This window comes from Trichoplusia ni, chromosome 12 (assembly GCF_003590095.1).
Source record: "Trichoplusia ni isolate ovarian cell line Hi5 chromosome 12, tn1, whole genome shotgun sequence".
Classification (NCBI taxonomy): Eukaryota; Metazoa; Arthropoda; class Insecta; order Lepidoptera; family Noctuidae; genus Trichoplusia; species Trichoplusia ni.
In genome coordinates, this window is record NC_039489.1 from 12,039,395 (window position 1) to 12,060,321 (window position 20,927).

At 34.8% G+C, this 20,927-nt stretch overlaps 4 protein-coding genes across 4 annotated transcripts; 2 read left to right on the forward strand and 2 right to left on the reverse strand.

Annotated features, from left to right (window-relative positions):
* Positions 1 to 4,735: 4,735 nt before the first annotated feature.
* Positions 4,736 to 7,130, reverse strand: LOC113499456 (protein tipE). The gene is made up of 2 exons (XM_026879941.1): positions 6,353 to 7,130; positions 4,736 to 5,706 (listed from the first exon to the last, which is right to left on the reverse strand). Exons 1-2 carry the CDS (start codon positions 7,120 to 7,122, stop codon positions 5,655 to 5,657), a joined length of 822 nt encoding a protein of 273 aa, XP_026735742.1. The 5' UTR covers positions 7,123 to 7,130; the 3' UTR covers positions 4,736 to 5,654.
* An 838-nt stretch (positions 7,131 to 7,968) lies between these two features.
* Positions 7,969 to 9,759, reverse strand: LOC113499455. Its single transcript, XM_026879939.1, has one exon. The coding sequence runs from the start codon at positions 9,278 to 9,280 to the stop codon at positions 7,976 to 7,978; it is 1,305 nt and encodes a 434-aa protein (XP_026735740.1). The 5' UTR covers positions 9,281 to 9,759; the 3' UTR covers positions 7,969 to 7,975.
* A 5,985-nt stretch (positions 9,760 to 15,744) lies between these two features.
* LOC113499442 (B2 protein-like) lies at positions 15,745 to 17,922 on the forward strand. Its single transcript, XM_026879923.1, has 4 exons — positions 15,745 to 15,940; positions 16,571 to 16,681; positions 17,028 to 17,142; positions 17,432 to 17,922. The coding sequence occupies exons 1-4, from the start codon at positions 15,896 to 15,898 to the stop codon at positions 17,560 to 17,562; spliced, it is 402 nt and encodes a 133-aa protein (XP_026735724.1). The 5' UTR covers positions 15,745 to 15,895; the 3' UTR covers positions 17,563 to 17,922.
* A 1,033-nt stretch (positions 17,923 to 18,955) lies between these two features.
* On the forward strand, positions 18,956 to 20,502 carry LOC113499440. Its single transcript, XM_026879921.1, has 4 exons — positions 18,956 to 19,065; positions 19,224 to 19,349; positions 19,596 to 19,710; positions 20,144 to 20,502. The coding sequence occupies exons 1-4, from the start codon at positions 19,006 to 19,008 to the stop codon at positions 20,272 to 20,274; spliced, it is 432 nt and encodes a 143-aa protein (XP_026735722.1). The 5' UTR covers positions 18,956 to 19,005; the 3' UTR covers positions 20,275 to 20,502.
* The last annotated feature ends 425 nt before the right edge of the window (positions 20,503 to 20,927 follow it).

Below are 20,927 nucleotides of genomic sequence, written 5' to 3' on the forward strand. Positions count from 1 at the left end.
TATTTGCTGATATTTATAGGTCAATATAAAGACCAGCAAACAAAAATCCCATTCTTACTTAATGTCATATTTACAACAGAGTCATAGGCAGTATTATGGAATATAAAACATGTCTAGTTACGAGATTGCCACTATAATTCTATCAGGACTCACAAGGCATTTTGCACAGCTCGTAAACAGATTTTAATTTCGCTCTACTATAGATGCAGCTGTTACAAATTGCCTGCCTTTGTAGTGGAGCCTCCAGGGTAAAACATTAATTTTATATCGTTACGACTTCATGTTGGAATGGGTTACGATGTACTGTACGATGTAGGATTACGATAAGAGCATTTTTGAGAGTAAATCTCTTGGTGATGTGATGTGAAGTGCAAAAACTATTAAAAAAAAATATTTTTTGGATAATGGTCTTTTAAATAAATACGTCTTCAGTGAATTAAAAACTTTCAAAAAGTAAAGTGTGGCTTCTTTAATTTATTAATTAAAGTCATCTAATTAACAGCAGATTATTGATAAGGAAATTGTAAATCAGAGTTTACTTCGCAGTTGTTATAAGTAGATAAACCTATGTCATCTTTGAAAATTTAAAATAATTTATTCAAAGCTGAGACCATATTTTTAAGCCAGTATCACTAACATTTCAAGCAATTTGGAAACTTACACAACAATCAAGAATACCTACGAAAAGTTCCCCAAAAAAAACCAAGCGGTTCATTTCGTGTCGTATTTACAACCAAAAATTGCAAGGGTAGAGTCATGGTAGAGTACTTGTACTAAGTCGCAAAGACGTTTCCCTGCTTTCTGTAATTACATTGCCGTGCCACTGAATAGCAGTAATTATAAACTGTGTGACCCATTTCTGGTATTACATGCAAGTTCGACTACTGCATAAAAAAACCTTTGCTGTGTATAATTTGGCTTTAATGTTGCGCTTAGTTTTTTATAGAGTTTCTGAGACTTACCTGCTGTGGGGTGTATTCAATTGTAAGTTTTGTGCTAAGAGAAGTTCGTGAAAAGATGTGATGAGCTAATGGTAGAGGCAGAATATTTCATTGAAGCAGGCTATAACGAATATAACTCTTTTTCACTTCTCTACAGCTATCCCAATAAAGAAGCTTGAGAAAACCATTAGTAAATTGTTAAAAAATTAAGAACACCATACAGCACATGAAGTAATGGCTATCTGACTTTAACAGTCACTATGCCTTAGTTAAACGGTATCCCTCAATAAGATTGGTTTTCAGTATCTAAACATAAGAAACATCCTCCACATTCCATTTTTCTTAGTATTTTTTTCTTTATCATTCAGACTGATTGTCGGAACTTTGATGATTTTACCACTGCCCTGGATTCACATTTGACAGTCAGGATCAAAATTTTATCGGAGCTAAAAGCGTAATTTTCGAGACAGAAGGAATTCTTGCGTGTTGAAGAAAAGCAATCGACAATCTAACCGCAGTGAGCTGGCTCAAACTCTACATTAATCAAACCGTAAAGTTTACACTAAGGTATGAATAAGTGAATTTTACTCAACCTTAATAGGTATACAAACTACATACCCAATAGCTTAGAATGCTTACAGAAGCCGTTCCCATCAATAATAGTGAATATTGAATGAGGGAGAAAAGAGCAATTTAAAAAGGCCACGAGTTTCTGGCCGAAAAGCGTACAATTAAATATGTATTGGCTATCAACTCAACCCTAACCATGAATGTAATTTAGATTTAAAGCCTTTTATACCTGTATACACACGAATGCTGAAGCTTAAGGCTTAAGTTTCAGAGGATTCTTTATATTCATGTTTTCTCTCACGACAGACATGATTTGTCTGCCTGGATTCAAAAATAAACAGGTGAGCTCAGTCATAATATCAATTTGTTTTCTTTTCAGCTCATCCGTTCGGAACGCTCAGAGTTGCGAGTTCAGCAGCTTCTTAAAAGCATTTTTCAATAATACAATAGTAACTTTTGTACTATACACTTAGTTTAAAAACCTTTCTTATCTATCTCGACACCTTGTTTGTGCTTGTGCGTTTAAGCCCCTTTTTCGCCCACAGAAATCGTCAAAATCCTACCAAAAACCATTGTCTCATACCAAAACGTAACTCGTAACGTAAGCGTACACGTAAAAACGTGAATATACATTACGTGTTGCTAGGCCCTACTGAATATTTCCACATAATGGTATGGTGCCGTAGACCGTAGACCCACGGCAATGCAGTCGAACGCACGGTACCGTGCCATGTGCGGTCATTCAACCCTTTTAAAATACTGGCAATTCTGTAAAAAGGTTAGTTCTGTTTGACAAGCGGAGCGACTAGCGAGTTTAAGAAACGCTACATGCCAGTACATGTAAAGTCAATTTAGAGCGCTGTGCGGTGGAGTCCCGACCTTAATTCCTATGCATTAAATCCTTTTTCTAAAAAAGACATCAGAGCTGATACGTGACCTAAACCAAAATAGATGCACATTTCTGTCTAATTGAAACGCACTGGGGATCCTGTTTCTAAAGAAAACTATTTTTAAAGATAAAAAACTTTCAGGTTATAGGAAGTCTGATTAATCATTGTACTATGAAGAAAGAGAGTGTAAGAAAATATATTTTTACTATTAAGCTTGATGTCGAACGAATTTTTATTATGTTATCTTCTGCCCTGGTTGTGAAATTTTTCAGATTTTTTTATCATTTAAGAAAAAACTTCATTTTTAACCTTTCACCCTGAAACTGAGATCAAAACGAAAAAAACTGAAATTAATTTAAGTCACATATTACATCAAGAGCTATATTAACAAGACAAGACGTCTTCATTCAAAACTTACTCTGCAATACATTCTTTAATAACTGAAATCTCTAACTCTACATTCAAATCGCTCCGCTCATCACCAACTCTTAGTTAGGTGCTAAATTATTAGTTTTTATTGATCCGTGGCAAGCATTTTTATGATACCTAGTTGCGGCCTAGACTCACAAACGAATGTACTAAATTGTTTGATGTATATCAACAACAATAAATGGATTTTTATTGTCATTTTCATTGGTTTAGAGTGAAAATAAAAATATACACTTTCAAACTGTTGGAAATAAAGAGTTAGATAAATGTAGAGTTTAGAGCCTTTCAAATAAATTAAAATTTTCCCTTTGTCGCCAACTGCAGGGCAAAGAACAAATTTTCAAAATCATTTATTCAGATCTATTAATCACCTGATTTGTTATCTGATTCATTGATACAGCTCAATCTTACTAAATAAATCTAACAAAAATAAATTGTTATAAATATAATTTGATAAATCTATTAATTTCAAGAGCCTCCTAAATCTCTCACTGAAGTTTTTCTCCTAGTTTCCAATAACAGTTTGAAGTATCATAACTCCGGCTTTAGATCATAGATGGCAGGGTAACGCAATACAGATTCAGAGTAAATTATAATAATTATTTGTGTCTGAATTTTAGAACCTTTCAATAATTAAGAAGAGAATGCCAAATCACATGTTGAAGTGTCACAAACATTTTGATTCATTAAAATAATGAGTCATGATATGGAAAAAACCTCGTTTGAATGAAATGGTTTGTCTGTCTTCAGAGGTATAGGGGTGGCAATTAAAAAATATTTTAAAAGATATACTCTTTTATCACTCTGACCACTAGATGTCAAGTTCGCTAACGACATTCAGCTTGTTTCTTTTCTTTAATTTTGGTGGATATCAGATAAAGAAATGGCGGAAAGATTAGAATATATTTCTCATATAATAGTGTATGCGAGAAATAAATAAGGCAATGATGAATTTATTTAAAGAGTAAAACGAAAAAGTTTTGGAACGGATAACCTCCTTCAGTTGAGAAGTCGGTTAGGAAGGTAGCATAAAAAGACGATGAGAATAAATAAAACGATTTTATAAAATAAGCTTTATTTGTCATTACACTTTGTGTTGGTTGCAGTTTGATGCATCTCTTGCGTATTTACCTAACTCTAATAATTTAGACACAAACAATATTCAATAATAATAATTATATTTACAATTAACAGCGATTAACATTCAGAGTATATTTTACAAATACAAATTGAATATTTAAACAAACACGAAAATAAATTCAATTAATTGAATATTATTTTTTTAAGACAAAATAACTTAAATTTTATTAATATTTTCGAGTAATGTAACACATTTACAACACACAGGTAGAGATCGATTAAATTTAAAGCTTCGAACAATATAATATATTAAATGTAATATCACAAAAAGTGGCAGATTATGTACACCTTTTTTTATTTTATTTATATTCAATTAATTTTAATTCTTTGGCTAAATGAAGCACAAAGTTTAAATAAATTTATAAATTACTCAAATTTGTTCCAAGTTCAAACAAACGCATTTCAAAAATAAAGCATTTTTCAATTATTATGGGGTTTGAAAAATACATTTTTGAAATGAAACATTTTCTCTACTTAAATTATATTATTATTACTTTTAATAAACATCATACGAATTTAAGACATTGTTTTAACATAACCCACTTTACTTATCTTATTTAACTACATAAATGCTATTAAAACAATTGGCTAAATAATAAGTACGAAAAACTACTGCTTCTATATTAAAAACCGAAAACAGTTTTAAAGTAGATAACATTCATGAAAGTATTTTACTATTGAAAAGAAGAAACTTAAAAAATATCTTCAAAAAAAATGCAATTAACTTAAAAATTACAATTATCATCTTATTTTTTATTTACATTACAATATTTGCGAATTTCAGGCATGTGAATAAAGTTTTGAAAGTGTTCGCTACATTTATTTATAAATTATTTATTTGTATTTGAGATGATAAATATTGTCTACATTAAATGCGATTCCCAAAAAAATGCTGACGAAAAATATGGTTCACTATTTTTATTAAGGTACACGATTTTGAACATGATATTCGTATGATATTTTTTTTCTAACTAAGTTTAATATTAACATTATAAGTACAAAATAAAATAAAACAGTCACGCGTTTCCGGAAGCTTAAAAAATATAAATAAATGACTTAAATCTATCCGGCATAGCTCAGATTAAGAATAAAGAGACGATTCTTAGTATTTTCTTTAGTTTTTTATAAATAGATTTAAGCAGAAGCCTTTTTGCCCGCCAAAAAGTCGTAAAACGTTAATACTGTTCCGATTACTCCTCCCCAGTTTTTTGCAGCCTTTTTCTATTAAATATCTTCGTTTTGCATACTACTTGTATTATGGATAGAGCAAGATTGAAATAGACAGAAAACTACCAATTGAAAAATCCACAAAAATATCAATTAATTTCAATTTAATTTTAAGTGTAATTTTAGTTAATGCATTTCTTAGGTAATGAAGGTTGTAAACGAATCTATAGCACTGTAGCAAGAGCGTAATTATATGTCACAACCTTTGTTTATGTGAACTTTTCAATTGATAGTGAGAACGAGGAAATCATGTTGGATTTAGAACGGTAAGGTAATGTGGTTAGGGAGACCCTGAAAGAAGTGACGATGCGGCAACCACGCAGCTAGTACGCGTCGCCCACGCGTTACCCACGCAGCAGCCACGCAGCAACCACGCGGCAACCATGCAGGTTTACAGTTGCGTGTAACCATCAGGGTTTCTTGGGGAGGCACGGCGGCGGGCGGCTGAAGCTCGGCGTCAGAACACATCGTCGCTCGGGTCATCATCCAACTCGCACAATAGTTTGCTACTGTAAAAGATAAAATTAAAATATAAATACATTTATTACAAATATATTTTTTATTCAATTATTGTTCATTTTTGTTTAATATTTTTCCGTTTTTATTGTTTTTGGATTAGTGCTGTTCGTTCTTCAAATATTTTAAGAAAAATTGGTTTATTTTGTTTTTAGTCTACATAATTAGTTAACTACTTCAGATGTGCTACAGTTTTTGCTTATCTACATTTCTTTTTGTGTTTACCATATTGTGTGAAGCAGTACGTTCTATATTTTAGAAAAAAGTATACAATTAGTGTACTACAAAGAGCATAATTTTAACGCGTACAGTGATTGTACTTACGAAATACTACAAAATACTAAAAAATCACTCATCACAGTGCAGAATTCTAAAATAAAACGTACTTGTTCAAACTATAATCCATTAAAACTACGTTGTTCCAACACCGTACTTGAGATAGGACCTGAAAGTCCAGGAATTAAACTATTTGTTTATAATACTTAAATACAATATACTACCGTTATTGCCAGAAATAAACAACCATTTTTTTTTATCTGAATGAGATACATCATAAATTTGGACTTTTGATAGCCATTATTAATTTCTGGCAATAATAAAAATCTACTAAAATTAAAATTATTGAAGTGCAGTACTTACTCCTCTTTGCTCGCGAACGATTCGGCGTGCACCCGTCTGTTACACGCCCTGTCGCAGCAACGACAGTGCCAGTACGCGAGCACGCTCAGACTGAACACGAAGACAGTGGTGGGTAGCACCAGCGCCAGAACCAACCCTCGCACGGTCGACTCCCACGAATACCGCGCCACCACCAGGTCCGGCCGCGTCAGACTGTAGTAGCAAGGAAAAGTCTTCGGAGCCCTCGGCCCCGCGTAATCACTTGCAAACACCGAGCAATTCACAGTCGGAGGATACCCACACCCTTCAGGGTTTATAAGGAACTTCAAATCAGTCTCGTCCCATTCGGTTGGTACCGGCGCTGATTCCACGAAAGGCCTTCTTACTAAATTCACACGAATTTTGTGGCATTTCGTATGAGCCGTCGTACAGCCTTCCCTGCAAGACGCCCATGTGCAGTTCGTTAAGGTTTCTGCGTGAACGTGCTGGGAAACTGAACAGATGCCGGCTTCGGGCACGAACTCTGCCAGGATCGTCTGTATAGCTGGTTCCACGACGAATGGTATTAAGAAGAGGAAGGCAAACACTGCGAGTATAGCTGACGTGCCGAGACAGAGCGATGTGTAGAACTTGAATCTTTCAAAAAAGTGGTTTAGCAGCTGCTCCCTCGTCGGTTGTTCAAGTGACTTGAAGTCCGGGCTGCCGGGCTCAGCGGACGCACCCATAGGTAAGGTGGACCTCTCTGACGCTGCTGGGGAAAGGCTGGCCCTGGACCTGCTCATAGTAGACATCTGGAGGGAGTGTCAGCCAGTAGAAAGCATTGCAAGCAAGTTAGTCGTCTCTTAATGAACTAGCCGGACCCTCACAAAGGAGGGGAACGCCTGAAACAGAGAAACATTCAAACATTAGAAAAAATCTCAGACTGTTGTTCTCGGTCACACCGAAAAACATCTTATGTAATGTTTTAGTGTTACCGAGAATTTAACATAGTTTTTTTAATATAAATATAGGATTTTTTTATGTATAAAATTAACAATTAAATTATTCAAAATATTTCAGTTACACAATGCAAAAAGAATTATTCCATAATAATACCACGAAAGGTTTCAAAAAACAAAATTAAGCCCACCGCGCCACCCTACAATTGACCTACCCCTAACAGCGGACCAATGTAAACTACCCTTAATGCCGCAAATAAATATTAAATCCGGGCTATTGTTAGATGGTTTACTGGAAATGTTTGACGCAGGGGTCTCACACTACCGTATAAATCAGGGACCTAAAATATTCAAGAAAAACACCCTAGAGAAAAACCATGTCAAGGACACGAACATTAGAGCGATCGATTTAGGTTAAACAAGTGAACGGACTTTTGTCAGTGAGGTATATAAAGCTATGATCCGTCATGCTGACAAAGGCGATGAAATTTCAGATACAATTACGTAACCCGAGTTATAAATAGTTCAAACTTTAGAAGTGAATCGTTGAGTATAACAAGCCTTGTAGAACATAACACTAATGTTGCAGGTATTTTAACGACCTACTTTATTAATCTCGGTAATTAGTGCCATTAATAGTAGCAATGAAAATGTCGATAAAATATTTTATATTAATGGAAAATCGACGATTCTTACGTGACTGATCTCAGAGTGGAGAAACAGGATCGTTTGGATGCATTTGCAAATCAGCCTGACCACCAGCGCATCCCTTGAAGCGCATCTTCGCATCGTCACCAACTTCAACGGTCCGTTGACACAACATTAGAGTAATACACGAAACGACAACCAGTACAGTCGGCAGCACAAGTGCCACAAGGAACTGACGGTATGTAGTTTCCAAATCAAATCGAGCAACAACCGTGTCGGGGCTGTTTTCCATGAAGAAACATGGGAATCGCGCTTTAGCGTTATGGTCAGTACCATCGCGTCCGTAATCCTTTAGAAATTCTTTACATTCATCAGCTAGGGTGTTCACACAGCCTTCTAAGTTTATCATCAATCGGCTGTCATTTGCTAAAGTTAATTCTACTTCGGACGGCGCAATGACACGGTTTGGTGTAGCTCTAGACTGGTATAGATATTGAAGATACGTGAAATTAGTTAAATCCGCGATATCTGTACGCGGGAGTAAGGCAGCGTTAATACAATCGACGGCGACGACCCCTTGAGTACCGTTATGTACCGCGTGACACGACAACATTAGAACCTCTTCACCGGAATCAGTCCAAACTATTTCAGATTTTTCTTCTTGAACTAACTTTGCACATCTTGCTAGAAACACTCTGTCCCCACTTAGTACTATAACGTTCTTGTTGCGGGTTGGGATGTCGACGCATCTACGATCACAGTTGTAAGGCGTTCTTATTTTTCTACACGTGCCTCTGTTACACGAGAATAAACCATGCACGTCTATACAAGTTATTTTCCCTCTTCTACCTGAACACTTTAATGGTGGATCGGTATCTCTGAAGGCGCATTCGAAGGCGTCTGTTATGTTTATACACTTTCCTTCAGTGCAGTTGAAAGTTCCAGTTAAATTTCGACATTCGTCTCTGATACAATGGTATTTCTTCGCGTTTTCCTGATCGATACCGAAGCAGGTTTTGTTCGCGGCGCTTCCACATTCAGAGAGCAGTAAGGACGTTCCATTCTTGCGGACGTTGACGTAGATCTGGATGCAGGCTCCGGACGTCTTGCTGAGGCACCACTCGCCGCAGGAGCCCCAGTCACAATTATCTTTGTTGATCGCCCTCGTCGTAGTACACATGATTGGGGTAGGATCGATCCCCGACGCGATGGCTCGTGTGTAAGGCATGTATATCGCGACGGTGAGGTAAACAATAGCCACTGCACTTAGTACCGCCGTCATCTGACATATACAGATGGTTCCACATATTTTCGTGTCCTGCGGAGGGACTACAAGGTCCTCAACGGGTGTCGGTTTCGGCATGTCGACTCCCAACCCGCGTCCTACGACCACTGACGTAAATGTAAGTTATTTGCGCATGCGTGGTGGCACGATCGATCTGACGCTGCAGTGCGGACAACGGAGGAGGGGTTTTTATAAACATGTCAACGTCCGGAAAGTATATTTAAAAAAAAATATGCACGCAATCCTCATGGAATGGAGACGTGTCATGTGATATTTATAATGAACAGAATGTTGATTATAATCTATTTAAAATGGACGTTGTGTGAAGAGATAAGAATAACACGTAACATGTCAAGTATAACAGGTCAGGTTATCCAGCCATAAAATAAGTAAATAAATATCATTATTCTAGAACGAGCCGCAAAGCATAATTTAAATTCATTTTCGACCTTTGACATCCGATTGTTATAGTCCCAATCAACAGGTTTTCAATTGTTATTTTATGTTGATTAAAACTAATTTAAATACCAACCGAGTACTCGTTGCAATGTAAGATAATAACAGCTCTAATGCCTGCATGTATATGCACGTTTTTAACAACACCATGAACTTTACAAGTGCAGAATGAAAAAACTACGAACACTTTGTTGCTTATACGTTGAAAAATATCAAGAATAAAAACACATCACTTTTAATTGAAATAGAATCTAACAGTGCAGACATGGTAAATCAATTAATTGAATTTCAACAACATGTTTAAAAATAGAACTCACCAGCAATCACGCCTCACGTTTTCCAATTTCAAAACATTCAATTGTTTTTCTGTATTCCAATTACAAAATATCAATTCTAATTTATAAATAATAGTCTTTTAGCGGTGTATTATTGTTTTATCACAGATGTTGGGAATTTTGTGTGTTTTTTGTTGGAAATGTTGAGTTTTCACGTCGATGTGTTATTTTCTACTGGTGTGAAGTTCATTAGGTTCGTACTGCGCAATGCGGAGTACGAGTAGAAACGTGAAGTTGGGCTTTGTCTGTTTACTGCATACAAGCTTCATTTGATTCGATGGCGTTTTGTAAAGTTTGTTATGACTTTTTAGGATTGTTCTTTTAGGAGTATTTTCAGTCAAGAAAGTATATGTAAATACTTTTTCGAACAGATATGGATTGGTATTTATATGGTATACAATTGATTACCACAACATTATTTTTATGTCTGATGTTTTTATTGGAATTCACCCACACTACAGGAATGGAATTTTAGGACATTATAAATCTCAGATATCATAGCTTTTTGTAATGTACATACTTATCTTATTTGTATCTTCTTACTTACTGCTTTAATCGATCCTGTTAATTGTTTATTCAAGTACGATTGTCCATTATTAGTGATATGGATGAAAGGGTTTCATGTTGAGATTTTAAATTAATAGAAGTTCAGAACTTTAAAAGTTTATGGATAATAATGAAAATTAATCCTTATAAAAAGTTAAATTTCGTATAAAAAATAATATTTGTCAAAATAGTCTTAGCAATTCGTAATTACTACGTTATATGCTTATTAAATACACCTTAAATTCTGCATTCAAAATAAATAAATTAATACTCAATATTTAGAAATAAATAAAAATTGTTTGTAACACTTACCGCTCGCATTTTTCGTGACACGCAAATACTTCACCATTTCAATTGAATCCAATTCCAAATTCAAAATACAATTAAAATTCAATAATTTCGAATTCCATCCAATTATTTGTTTTTATTCCTTTGTTTACATTTTGGAAAAACTGTGGCCGGTTGACGTCGACCTGTTTTGCCGCGGCGAAGAAAAACTTTGTTTTAGGTTAGACTTTTGGCTAGGTCGGGCCTGCGCATGCGCGGTGAACTGCCAAAAATCCCGCTACGGTAATATTTACGGTGTTTGCAACGTTTTCATCGACTTTCTAAAATTATTGCAGTTGACAGATATATATGGGATAGTGAATATTTAGAATCTTCTTTAATTTTGAGTGTAGATGAAGTGGCATGACGATTGGAAATTAAATCTAGAAAAGTTTCCATACTGTGCGTCCCGTTCAAGCAAAAGAGCCATTTTTCATGTTAGAAACATTACTACCTGCCAATAAAAGTTCTATCAAAATTGGTCAAGCCGTTTCACGGATTAGATCTAACAAAACAGACAGACAAAATTTGTGGAAAAATGTTTCGTCTATGTACACAGTACACCCATACATTATTCATAAGTATGTATTAAAAAAAGATTATTGCAATATAACAAACAGACACTCTAATATATATTCATATTATAAATGCGAAAGTATCTTTGTCTATCTCGCTTTCACACCAAAACCACTCAACCGATTTTAATAAAATTTTGGTTCTCAGATAGATTCTATAGTCTATTTTGTAGCCATTGTGGGCTATGAACTGAAGTCCACGCAGACGGCTTTACGGGAAACAACTACGTTTACATATATTTGGTTGATATGGGCCATTTATTTAAAAAAAAACTGTATACATAATTATAACGATAATGCTCAGACAAAGACTCCACACTCTCTTGCACTATGACACGGCTCACGTAACGTAATGGCTCAATTGACCGATCTCCGGAATTCATGATTGGTCGTAATGACCCATAAAAGGTAAAAGGAGGTTACCAGGAGAGTTAGATATAAGGAAAATTACACATCAGTGACCTTAGTAGCTTGGTTTGTAAGGCGACAGGCGCGTATTGCCAGGAGACGCAGGTTCGAGTCCTTTGTGAGGTATGTTTGTTTTTTTTTGCCATTATATTTTTCAGAAATTACCATTTTATTAGGTTTCGCTCGTGCTTATAATATGGTATTCAGAGAAATCGGTTTTTGAAGAGAATGTCGGTGTTTTCAAGTTTCACTAAGCAGTTTTATCACAATCATTTGACCTGTTAAATGCAAAACCGTAACGGGGAGAGATGAAGCTTGGATTCATAATTTACAGTTGTAGGTACTATTTATAGTAAATGTAAGAATTTCCTTTTCAAAGATAAATTGTTAGATCTATCTAGATAATAATCTAACACAACTCTTGGCAATAAGATCTAGGCTGTAAAACGAAATCTGGATCTTCTTCCAACAAAACGTAGGATTAATAGCAATATTAACTAATCATGGTTAATTCAGAGCGCCTATTACCACCTCTTGAAATAATACCGTCGCAGGTTTGAAAGAGAGAGATAGCGCTCTATATTGTATAGTGCATCTTCTCGCTCCCACAACTTGAGCATAACTACTTCAAGAGTTATTGGTAGACCCCTAGATATATTATACAATCTTCCTTCATGCAAAAACGATAATATGTCGGTTCAAGACTGGTTTTAATATTTTAAACTGGTATCAAGTCCCTTGGTTTTATTTAAACTAGTTTGAGTCGGTGTTAATATTATTTTACTGGTTATAACAATTGTTAACTGGATTCATTATTATGTTAGAAGTTCAGTTTTTTTATGATATACTAACAAATCTTTATCCTCTAGCAACCACGAACTCTGAATGTATTCTATCTATGGAACACTAAATGTAGATGTCTTGAAAACCTTGAAAGATGCTGGTCAATCTTCGATGCAAGAAGTTTCAATTGTTTGTCTGTCTACCTATCTGGGGCATCATCAATATCCATTTCCGTAAATAATTGATAAATAAACAAACATATAATATCTAAAGATTAACTTTTCGAAAATTTATTAAATGAATAGACAATAATGACATTTATTAGCCACTAGCTGTTGCCCGCGACTTCGTCCCCGTGGGTAGAAGATATAAGTTATGATTTATACCTGCCCTGTTTTTTTCACATTTTCCATTGTATCTTCGCTCCTATTAGTCGCAGCGTGATGGTTTATAGCCTAAAGCCTTCCTCGATGAATGGCCTATTTAACACAAAAATATTTTTTCAATTTGGATCAGTAGTTCCTGAGATTAGCGCGTTCAAACAAACAAACTCTTCAGCTTTATATATTAGTATAGATATAGATTATATATTAGTATAGATAAGTGTTGCAAAAATGTCACACACAAATTAAGGCACAAAGACCACTTGCCAAAGAAAGGTTATAAAAGAAAACTGATATAATACAAGTGAGAGCAGAGGGCATAAGGGTCAACGTACAACAATAAATCAACGGCAACCGTCGGTTATTGCATTATGTCGTTAGTTTGATTGTTCACTCGCAATTTATCAGTTAGGGCTTAGCCGGCGTCCACACTGAGCTCTGATCTTATATAGTATATATATTTATATATCCTAGCCGATTTCGGCCACAGCGACTTGGATCTGCGCCTAATTTTGAGAGCTTCGCTGGTGTGCTCTCCAGTGACTGACAAAGCCAATTTTAGCAGTAAATGTCCGTCCACATTCGCTGCAAGTCAGCACTCCTCCGATGTAGGTATATTGGATGGCCGCGGGTGGTCGGGCCTTCAGCTGATCTTAGGTAGATACTAAACTCTTTATTTATATAGATTCTAAAAACCTAAAAACAAATTCTAGTTCTAAATCAAAGATGTTATTTGAATGGCACTTTTATAACGTTAAAATAATAGCTCTAGGTGCTCGGTTCCAAAATTTCATTCCTATATCTATATCATATATGTTTAAAAAGTACCTATACAAAATGTGGAGTTTAAGTAAGATTTATTTAAAAGCCTTCAGTGCAGTTCCTGAATTACAAATATTCTAAAACGAAAATAAATAAATGTTAAATAGTTTTCCACTTTGTATTTAAACAGATTTTTTTTTTCCCATTGAAATATACCACTATCATCAGCATTGATGATTGAAACAATAATACCTGAAAAAGGCCCACTTTAAATAAAAGCTTTTTGGTTTTGATTTCTCTTCATAATCCTAGTTAATCCTAATAATTCTAGTTACCAACATTTCGACCCACAAAATAAAGTAACTAATATTTAGTTAGAAATATAAAGTTAAAAATAGACAAGAAAAAATTAGATAATTACGTAACATGAAATATTTAGAGACACGCGATGAACAAACAATTACTTTTAGTGGTAGTAATTAAAATACAATTAATTTCCTTTCATAGGAGTATAGTTTTATATTGTACTAGCTGTTGCTCACGGCTTCGCTTGCTTAGATATCTGTTATAGCTATAAAAGGATTCTCCTTTGACGTGTCAATCCGGTGTGTCAGCTACCACCAAACAAATTTTCATTTTTTTTAAGCACCTCCCGCAGTAAGGATTTCAATCCTTGTGTCGCGGAGTGTTTCAGAAACAAACAAATCACATGCACAATGACACCCAGACTCAGAACAAGTATTCGTGGATCACACAAATGCTTGTGTGATCGTGACTACGCGGGAATCGATCCCGCGACACGTCGCACACAGTGGGTTAGGCGTGGTGACCTGAACCACTCGGCTATCCGTGCATTCATCGAAATCACTCTAGCCGTTTGAGCATGAAAAGGTAAAACATACATATAAACACACTCACATTCATCTCATTTATGTTATTAGTGTAAATTATTCCCTAGTAGTTAGAGGTATGTACTATACTTATAATATGCAATTAGATCGTTGTAAGGGTAATTTATTTATACACACTGGAACCAAAAAAATAACAAGACTATTTTGTGATTTTGTAGTAGTTTCTGACTTAATATAGCTTTTTTAATAAAGATAATAAAAATATAAGCAGTCGGCGTAGCCCTGCCTATGTACCTACTTTAAATAAACAAAAAACTACCTATGCGCCTTTAAATATTCTAAACTGATATTTGAATTACGAAATTCTCAGACCACATTTTTTTTAGATTCTATTTCAGTTGCCACCTCCAACTAAAAAAGAAAATCTATAAAACATGTCTATAACGAATAATAGATAAAGTAAAAAACACTCCACCCATATGACTGCACCTTTATTGTCGCCTGTACACAAGAAGGTCCCGGATCTTTCCAGAGCAACCCACGCCGTGGTCAGGGGTGCTCAACACTCACTCGTGGCAAAAAAAACTAAACATTCGGTTTCATAATTCCATGAAAAATATCCGTGCTCGATCCAAGAGGAGTATGTACTTCGTGTCTGTATTAAACTAAGTGGTGGCTGCAGTACTTGATTCCCGTTTCCATGGGAATGCTGAGAAAAAATGTAGAATTCTCAACCTCCCCATTCCCAAAACACGCATGAAAGACTTATATATATATACATTTTATTTTGTTTGCGTCCGCGTTGTGAAGAATATAGAGTCAAATATACTTTAAATTAGGTAATGACACTTACTTGAGTATAGCACTTGCTTTCTAGAACTCTGCCTGCCGTAATAAATAAAGTAGTGAGTAAAAAAATTGTGGATGAAGAATGATAAATTCAAGGGAATAAATCTTGCATTCCTTTTTAAAGTATTACGTGCGAACATAATTTAAACGATAGATCTGACAAAGGTTATTAAAGGTAGGCTCATTATTTTTCGTACAAAATGACAACGTTGTGAATGTGTTAAGTTGTATTATTTATTATTTTTCTTTCAACAAATATAAAAAAGATGCAAAAAATGTTTCCAACCCCATCTGATCCGCCGGCGATTATAATCAATATGCTAAATCTTGGTCCTAGCGGTATATAAGCCGGCTCCCGCAGGACCCGCCACACACTCCTGCGCACATTACCCAGTACAACAAGTATCAAGATATCAAGATGAAGACTTTACTCGTGTTCGCCGCTTGCATCCTCTTTGCTCAGGTCAGTTCGGATGTTGTAACCTATTTATTTAATTCGTTGATTTGTAAATTGAGTTTTGAGCGCAATTAGAGTCAATTCCGTAACTATAACGTTTTAAAAGTGCCTGGAAAACAGCCTGGTTGAAATAAAAACTTTTTGATTTTAAATTAGAGTGAGATGTTGGAAATCTTTTATTACATTTACGCATTTGTACTTCTGAGCTAAACAGTGTGGATCATAAGTTTTCAAGAGCAACAATAAGTTAGAATTTCATAAAATAACTTTCCTTTTTTTCGCTTTGCCTCTTTTGCCTCTGCGATGTGAAGACTTAATATTTGCCGTATATTTTTATCTCATTTGAATACTACTAGAAATAATCATTAAAAAATCCTTAAGTCAATATCCCGTTTATTTTATAATACATTTTTTAGCTTTTCATTAAACGGCAATTTTACTAAGCTGGCAATCGTTTCATGATACTTAAGTAAAATTACATCAAACATGAAAACTTTGTGCAGGTAACTTGAATGTTCGTAGAACCCCCGCGACACAAGGTTTAACTCTTTTAAAGCAGAATAGTTTAAAAAATATGTACAAAATACATCACAGAATCACCATCTGTGTGTCTCTTATAAGAGTTTCCTTGTCCAGGCTTTGACTGACGAGCAGAAGGAGAAACTCAAGAAGCACCGCACCGAGTGCCTCAGCGAGTCCAAGGTTGATGAGACTCTCGTCAACAAGCTCAAGGGTGGAGACTACAAGGTAAGGACAAAATTAAACGTTATAAATCAATTTGCAGCAGTATAAATCGCGGACAACTTGATCCAAAGAGTACCAGCAGCTTGCATACTGACAACCAGTAATATATCAGTTTTTTTTATAATATTTTTGGAGATCGGGATAATCAAAGCTAAACAATCCACCGTGAAGACAGTGTATAATAAAAAAAATATCATAAAGTGAAATACTCACACCTTAAAATTTTGCTACAATTTACAGAAAATATAAGTCCCCGAAACCCAAGGTGTTATCAAAGCGATCCTAGTGTGATCTAGCTTCATACAACCTCGTCACTCCATTCCACTAACAAAGTATTGTTTTCTGTTAGACCGAAAGCGAGCCCCTGAAGAAGTACGCTCTGTGCATGCTGATGAAGTCAGAGCTGATGACCAAGGACGGCAAATTCAAGAAGGATGTTGCTTTGGCGAAGGTCCCTAACGCAGGTAAAATAACGCATATATCGAACTTATTTTGAAAAAAAATAATGGATAAATGTTTTAGCTTTTTTAGCCGAAAAAAAGCATGGCAACATGATACGTGGAAACCAAATAAAGACAATAAAGCCTATAACCGCAATTAGTATAAAACAGATGAGTTGCTACTCAAATGAATAAAGTGTGTTCTGAGTGATTCTGACCCACCTAGAATACTCAGCATCATTCACTGAAGCCATTCTCTTCACTGCTCATATTTACCATACAACAAAATTTTAAAGTGTTTTCTTTCTTCTAGCTGACAAGCCCACTGTTGAGAAGCTGATTGATGCATGTCTGGCTAATAAAGGGAACACCCCTCACCAGACCGCCTGGAACTACGTCAAGTGTTACCATGAGAAGGACCCCAAGCACGCGATTTTTTTGTAATTGCCGAACACCATCAGCATTTGGATTCTTCCTAAGGATATTCTGTTACAATCACAATTTTTAAAACAAATGTCTGTACATAAAACACACAAATATTTTTTTTAGCTTGAGACGTCTGTTCCTACAGCGTTCAACAACCAAATGACAAAATTAGTTCTTAATGTCGCCGACAGATGTCACTCGCGTTTTTTCTTTGTTTTTTATTTTTCAGAGTATATTAAAAAGTAGTTGTATATTATCAAAAGTATTGTTTAAGATTAATTCGGACTACAGGGAAAAATAAGGTAAAAATTAAATTTTACTTAGCAAAACTGCCTTAACGAATTTATTGTAGAACAGGAATAAAGAAGAGTATTTGAATTTTGTTGTTTTGAATTGTCCTCAATCCCTCCCATAATATTCTGCTGTTTTCAGCGCATAAAGATATGTTATAGTGTATGTACGTAGTGTACAAAGCTAAGAAATTAATTAATTGCAAATAGCATTTTAAGTACTATACAAAAATAAACTGCTACTTCTTAATTTTGTTATATTAACATAACATTTTAAACAACTTACAACCAAACAAAAAAAATACTATAGCTAAGTAGTTTAGTTCGGTAGCCTGATGAAATGGACCAAATTTCAGCTTTTTCAAAATAAATTAAACAAGAGTTAGCAAGATTGGTTCATGCACTCCGCGGTTATAAGGCAACAAACAATAAAAACAAAAAGGCGGTTGAAAATTGCAAACATCTCAACTATTACACGACATTTAATGTATTTCAAGAAAATATAGTTCCGGATCATAATTTATATTTTCCTCGAAGAAAATCAAAGCAATATTTCTGCCATACAGTCAATAACGTCCCACTCTAGTCATAACAGTCATTGCATAATTATCTACAAATGGAAAAATAATATTATTGAACTATCTTCTACTACTGAAGGAATCTGTAACAAATAAAGGGTCTGTGTAGATGAAGCGGTTAAAATTTTCAGTAGCTTCTGCAGATATTAGGAATGTGATGCTACTTATTTTGTTCTAGAGTGTGACATCGCTTAAAGTAAAAAACCATAATTATTCGTACTTTTACCATTTACCTACTAAAAAGCAATCCGTTTACTTTAACACCCAATTCATTTACCCAATATTGCGATGGATAACATAAAAATAAAAATAACTCATTACACCAAAAAAGATTTTTGGGTTAGAACACGCCTTTTCATCGGTTTTTATTCCTTTTAAAATTGTGCATATGCAATATTAATGAGAGCTCTTCATCTCCATCGACACGCTTTATCTGAACAATGCCTTAAAATAAGAATTCATTTATCATAATATTTATGTTCCTAATACCATTGTTTTTATTCCATATGGGATATAAAAGAGTATTATAGAAAATCTTTCATCATATGCACTTGAAATATCACTTCTGAGGCTTCTTGTGGTTAAGAAACATAATGTTTTGGCGGTGGAACGTTTTCCTCATTTCTGTCTGTTTCTGCGCTTACATTATTGAGGTAATTGACTTTACTTAATTTTAGGTCGTATTATTAATTCTTCAGACTAAACATGTTCCGTCTGATTATTTTTTTTCAAATTTTCTCCTTTCAAAATATCCATATAAATATCCATTGTCTTAGTTCTAATTTCTCATGAGTTTTTGTTTTTATTTCAGTGTACACCAAAGAAAGAAGATCCCGTACAAATTGTGAAGAAGTATCATTTAGAATGCATAGATGAAACAAAAGCGGATCCCGGTATCGTTGCGAGGATTAAAAAGGGAGATTGGAAAATTCCAAAGGTTTTTATTCAAATCTGCATTATCTGTGTGAATAGTAGTGACTTACCTCTTGAATAAGTACAGGTCCAATATCCCTGTGGTACTAGGTATCTATATATTTTTTCGGCATGATTCCTTATGGCCACTCACATCTTCGGAATAAGACCACGTTTGCTTGTCGATTCGAATTTTGATTTTATTCTTGCACCTTAGTATACTGCTCCAGTGAAAATGTTGTAATTTATCATTTTATTCCCTTTGTTTCAGGCAAAACTTCAGCAGATAAAGGAATGGTGTCTTTGCGTGATGATGAAAGCTGGACTAATGACTAAGCAAGGAGTGTACAAAATCGACGTGGCGCTGTCTCAGGTACCTTCCGAAGGTAAGGATCAAACACTTAGATACTACTTACTGCACCGATAGTAGAGTGGTTGAGGTCATCGCGGGCTCGATCCCTGCGTAGGAGACTGGAGAAGCGTTTGTGTGATCCACGAATACTTGTCTGGGTGTCTTTGTGCATGAGAATAACTAATTGTATGTTTCTGAAACCCCCTCCTACACAAGGAGTCGTTATAAAAAAATGTCCCAATTAAGTAGGACGGTTACTATTACAAATGCTTTCTCTCACTTTTATTGTAGAGGCAGTAGAACTTTTTTTATGAGTAATTGTGGGCAGATTATTCAAACGGACAGCAGGCGTGTAAGTTAAGATATGTGATTTGTGAATGCGTCTTTACCTTCTCATGCAAAATTTTCGTATTGTTCTTTTGCCGCCTTAGATATAAATGTGTAATATTTTAATTATTTTGTTCCAGACAAAGGAAGCGTTGAAAATTTAATAGATACTTGTCTTAGTAAAAAAGCTATTCCTGCTCCAGACATCGCAATGATGTTTATAAAATGCTATCAAAAAGCGAGAGGAAACTACACCGTGACAGTCTTGTAAATGTGCCATCTATTGTCAACTACATGCACTCTACGCTTTAACTGAAAAGAGAGCCATCTATTAAGAAAAAGGTTGAATTATACAAAGAGGTGTTGGGAATAAGATTGATTTAAATTTATTTGAAACATTACATTTGGAAATAGTTTGGAACTTTTACTGTAGATGGCTCTGTTTGAAACACTGCAAAAATAAAAATGTACAATTAACAAAAGAGTTTTTATTCTGCTATCCTTGTCTTTTAATTTGTACTAATATAATCATGTACGATTGGTGTTAGTCTTTGAATGATAGGGCAGCGGGGTTGTGAATCGGTATTTGGGTTCGACTCTCATGGTTTCAATACTATTATCAAATAATAGTACTAGTACTTATTAATAAAAAAGTAAAAATCGTGTATTTAAAGGGGTAACCTCAGATGAGAATAGAATTACAGAAGTCGGTTAAGACAAGCAGATTTGCAGTAATATAAATTTTCTTTACTAGGAATTCTTTCGCTAACTGAACTTTTTTGAATAGGGATGATGACTGGGTAAAAAAAGACAAAATCCAATTAGTCCCTCAGTTAGATAATTGAAAAGTATTTAATAGGTATTTTTTCCTTTTTCAAAAAAAATAAATTGACAAAGATTAATTGCTTTAATGTTTAGGAGAGG

Bases quoted from the DNA above. Each gene is read 5' to 3' on its own strand.
- LOC113499456 (XM_026879941.1), bottom strand. From the start codon at position 7,122: ATGTCTACTATGAGCAGGTCCAGGGCCAGCCTTTCCCCAGCAGCGTCA. The intron at 5,707-6,352 runs GTAAGTACTGCA...TATCTTTTACAG, and splicing joins TCGTTCGCGAGCAAAGAGGA to TAGCAAACTATTGTGCGAGT.
- LOC113499455 (XM_026879939.1), bottom strand. From the start codon at position 9,280: ATGCCGAAACCGACACCCGTTGAGGACCTTGTAGTCCCTCCGCAGGAC.
- LOC113499442 (XM_026879923.1), top strand. From the start codon at position 15,896: ATGAAGACTTTACTCGTGTTCGCCGCTTGCATCCTCTTTGCTCAG. The intron at 15,941-16,570 runs GTCAGTTCGGAT...TTCCTTGTCCAG, and splicing joins CTTGCATCCTCTTTGCTCAG to GCTTTGACTGACGAGCAGAA. The intron at 16,682-17,027 runs GTAAGGACAAAA...GTTTTCTGTTAG, and splicing joins TCAAGGGTGGAGACTACAAG to ACCGAAAGCGAGCCCCTGAA.
- LOC113499440 (XM_026879921.1), top strand. From the start codon at position 19,006: ATGTTTTGGCGGTGGAACGTTTTCCTCATTTCTGTCTGTTTCTGCGCT. The intron at 19,066-19,223 runs GTAATTGACTTT...TTTTTATTTCAG, and splicing joins TCTGCGCTTACATTATTGAG to TGTACACCAAAGAAAGAAGA. The intron at 19,711-20,143 runs GTAAGGATCAAA...ATTTTGTTCCAG, and splicing joins GTCTCAGGTACCTTCCGAAG to ACAAAGGAAGCGTTGAAAAT.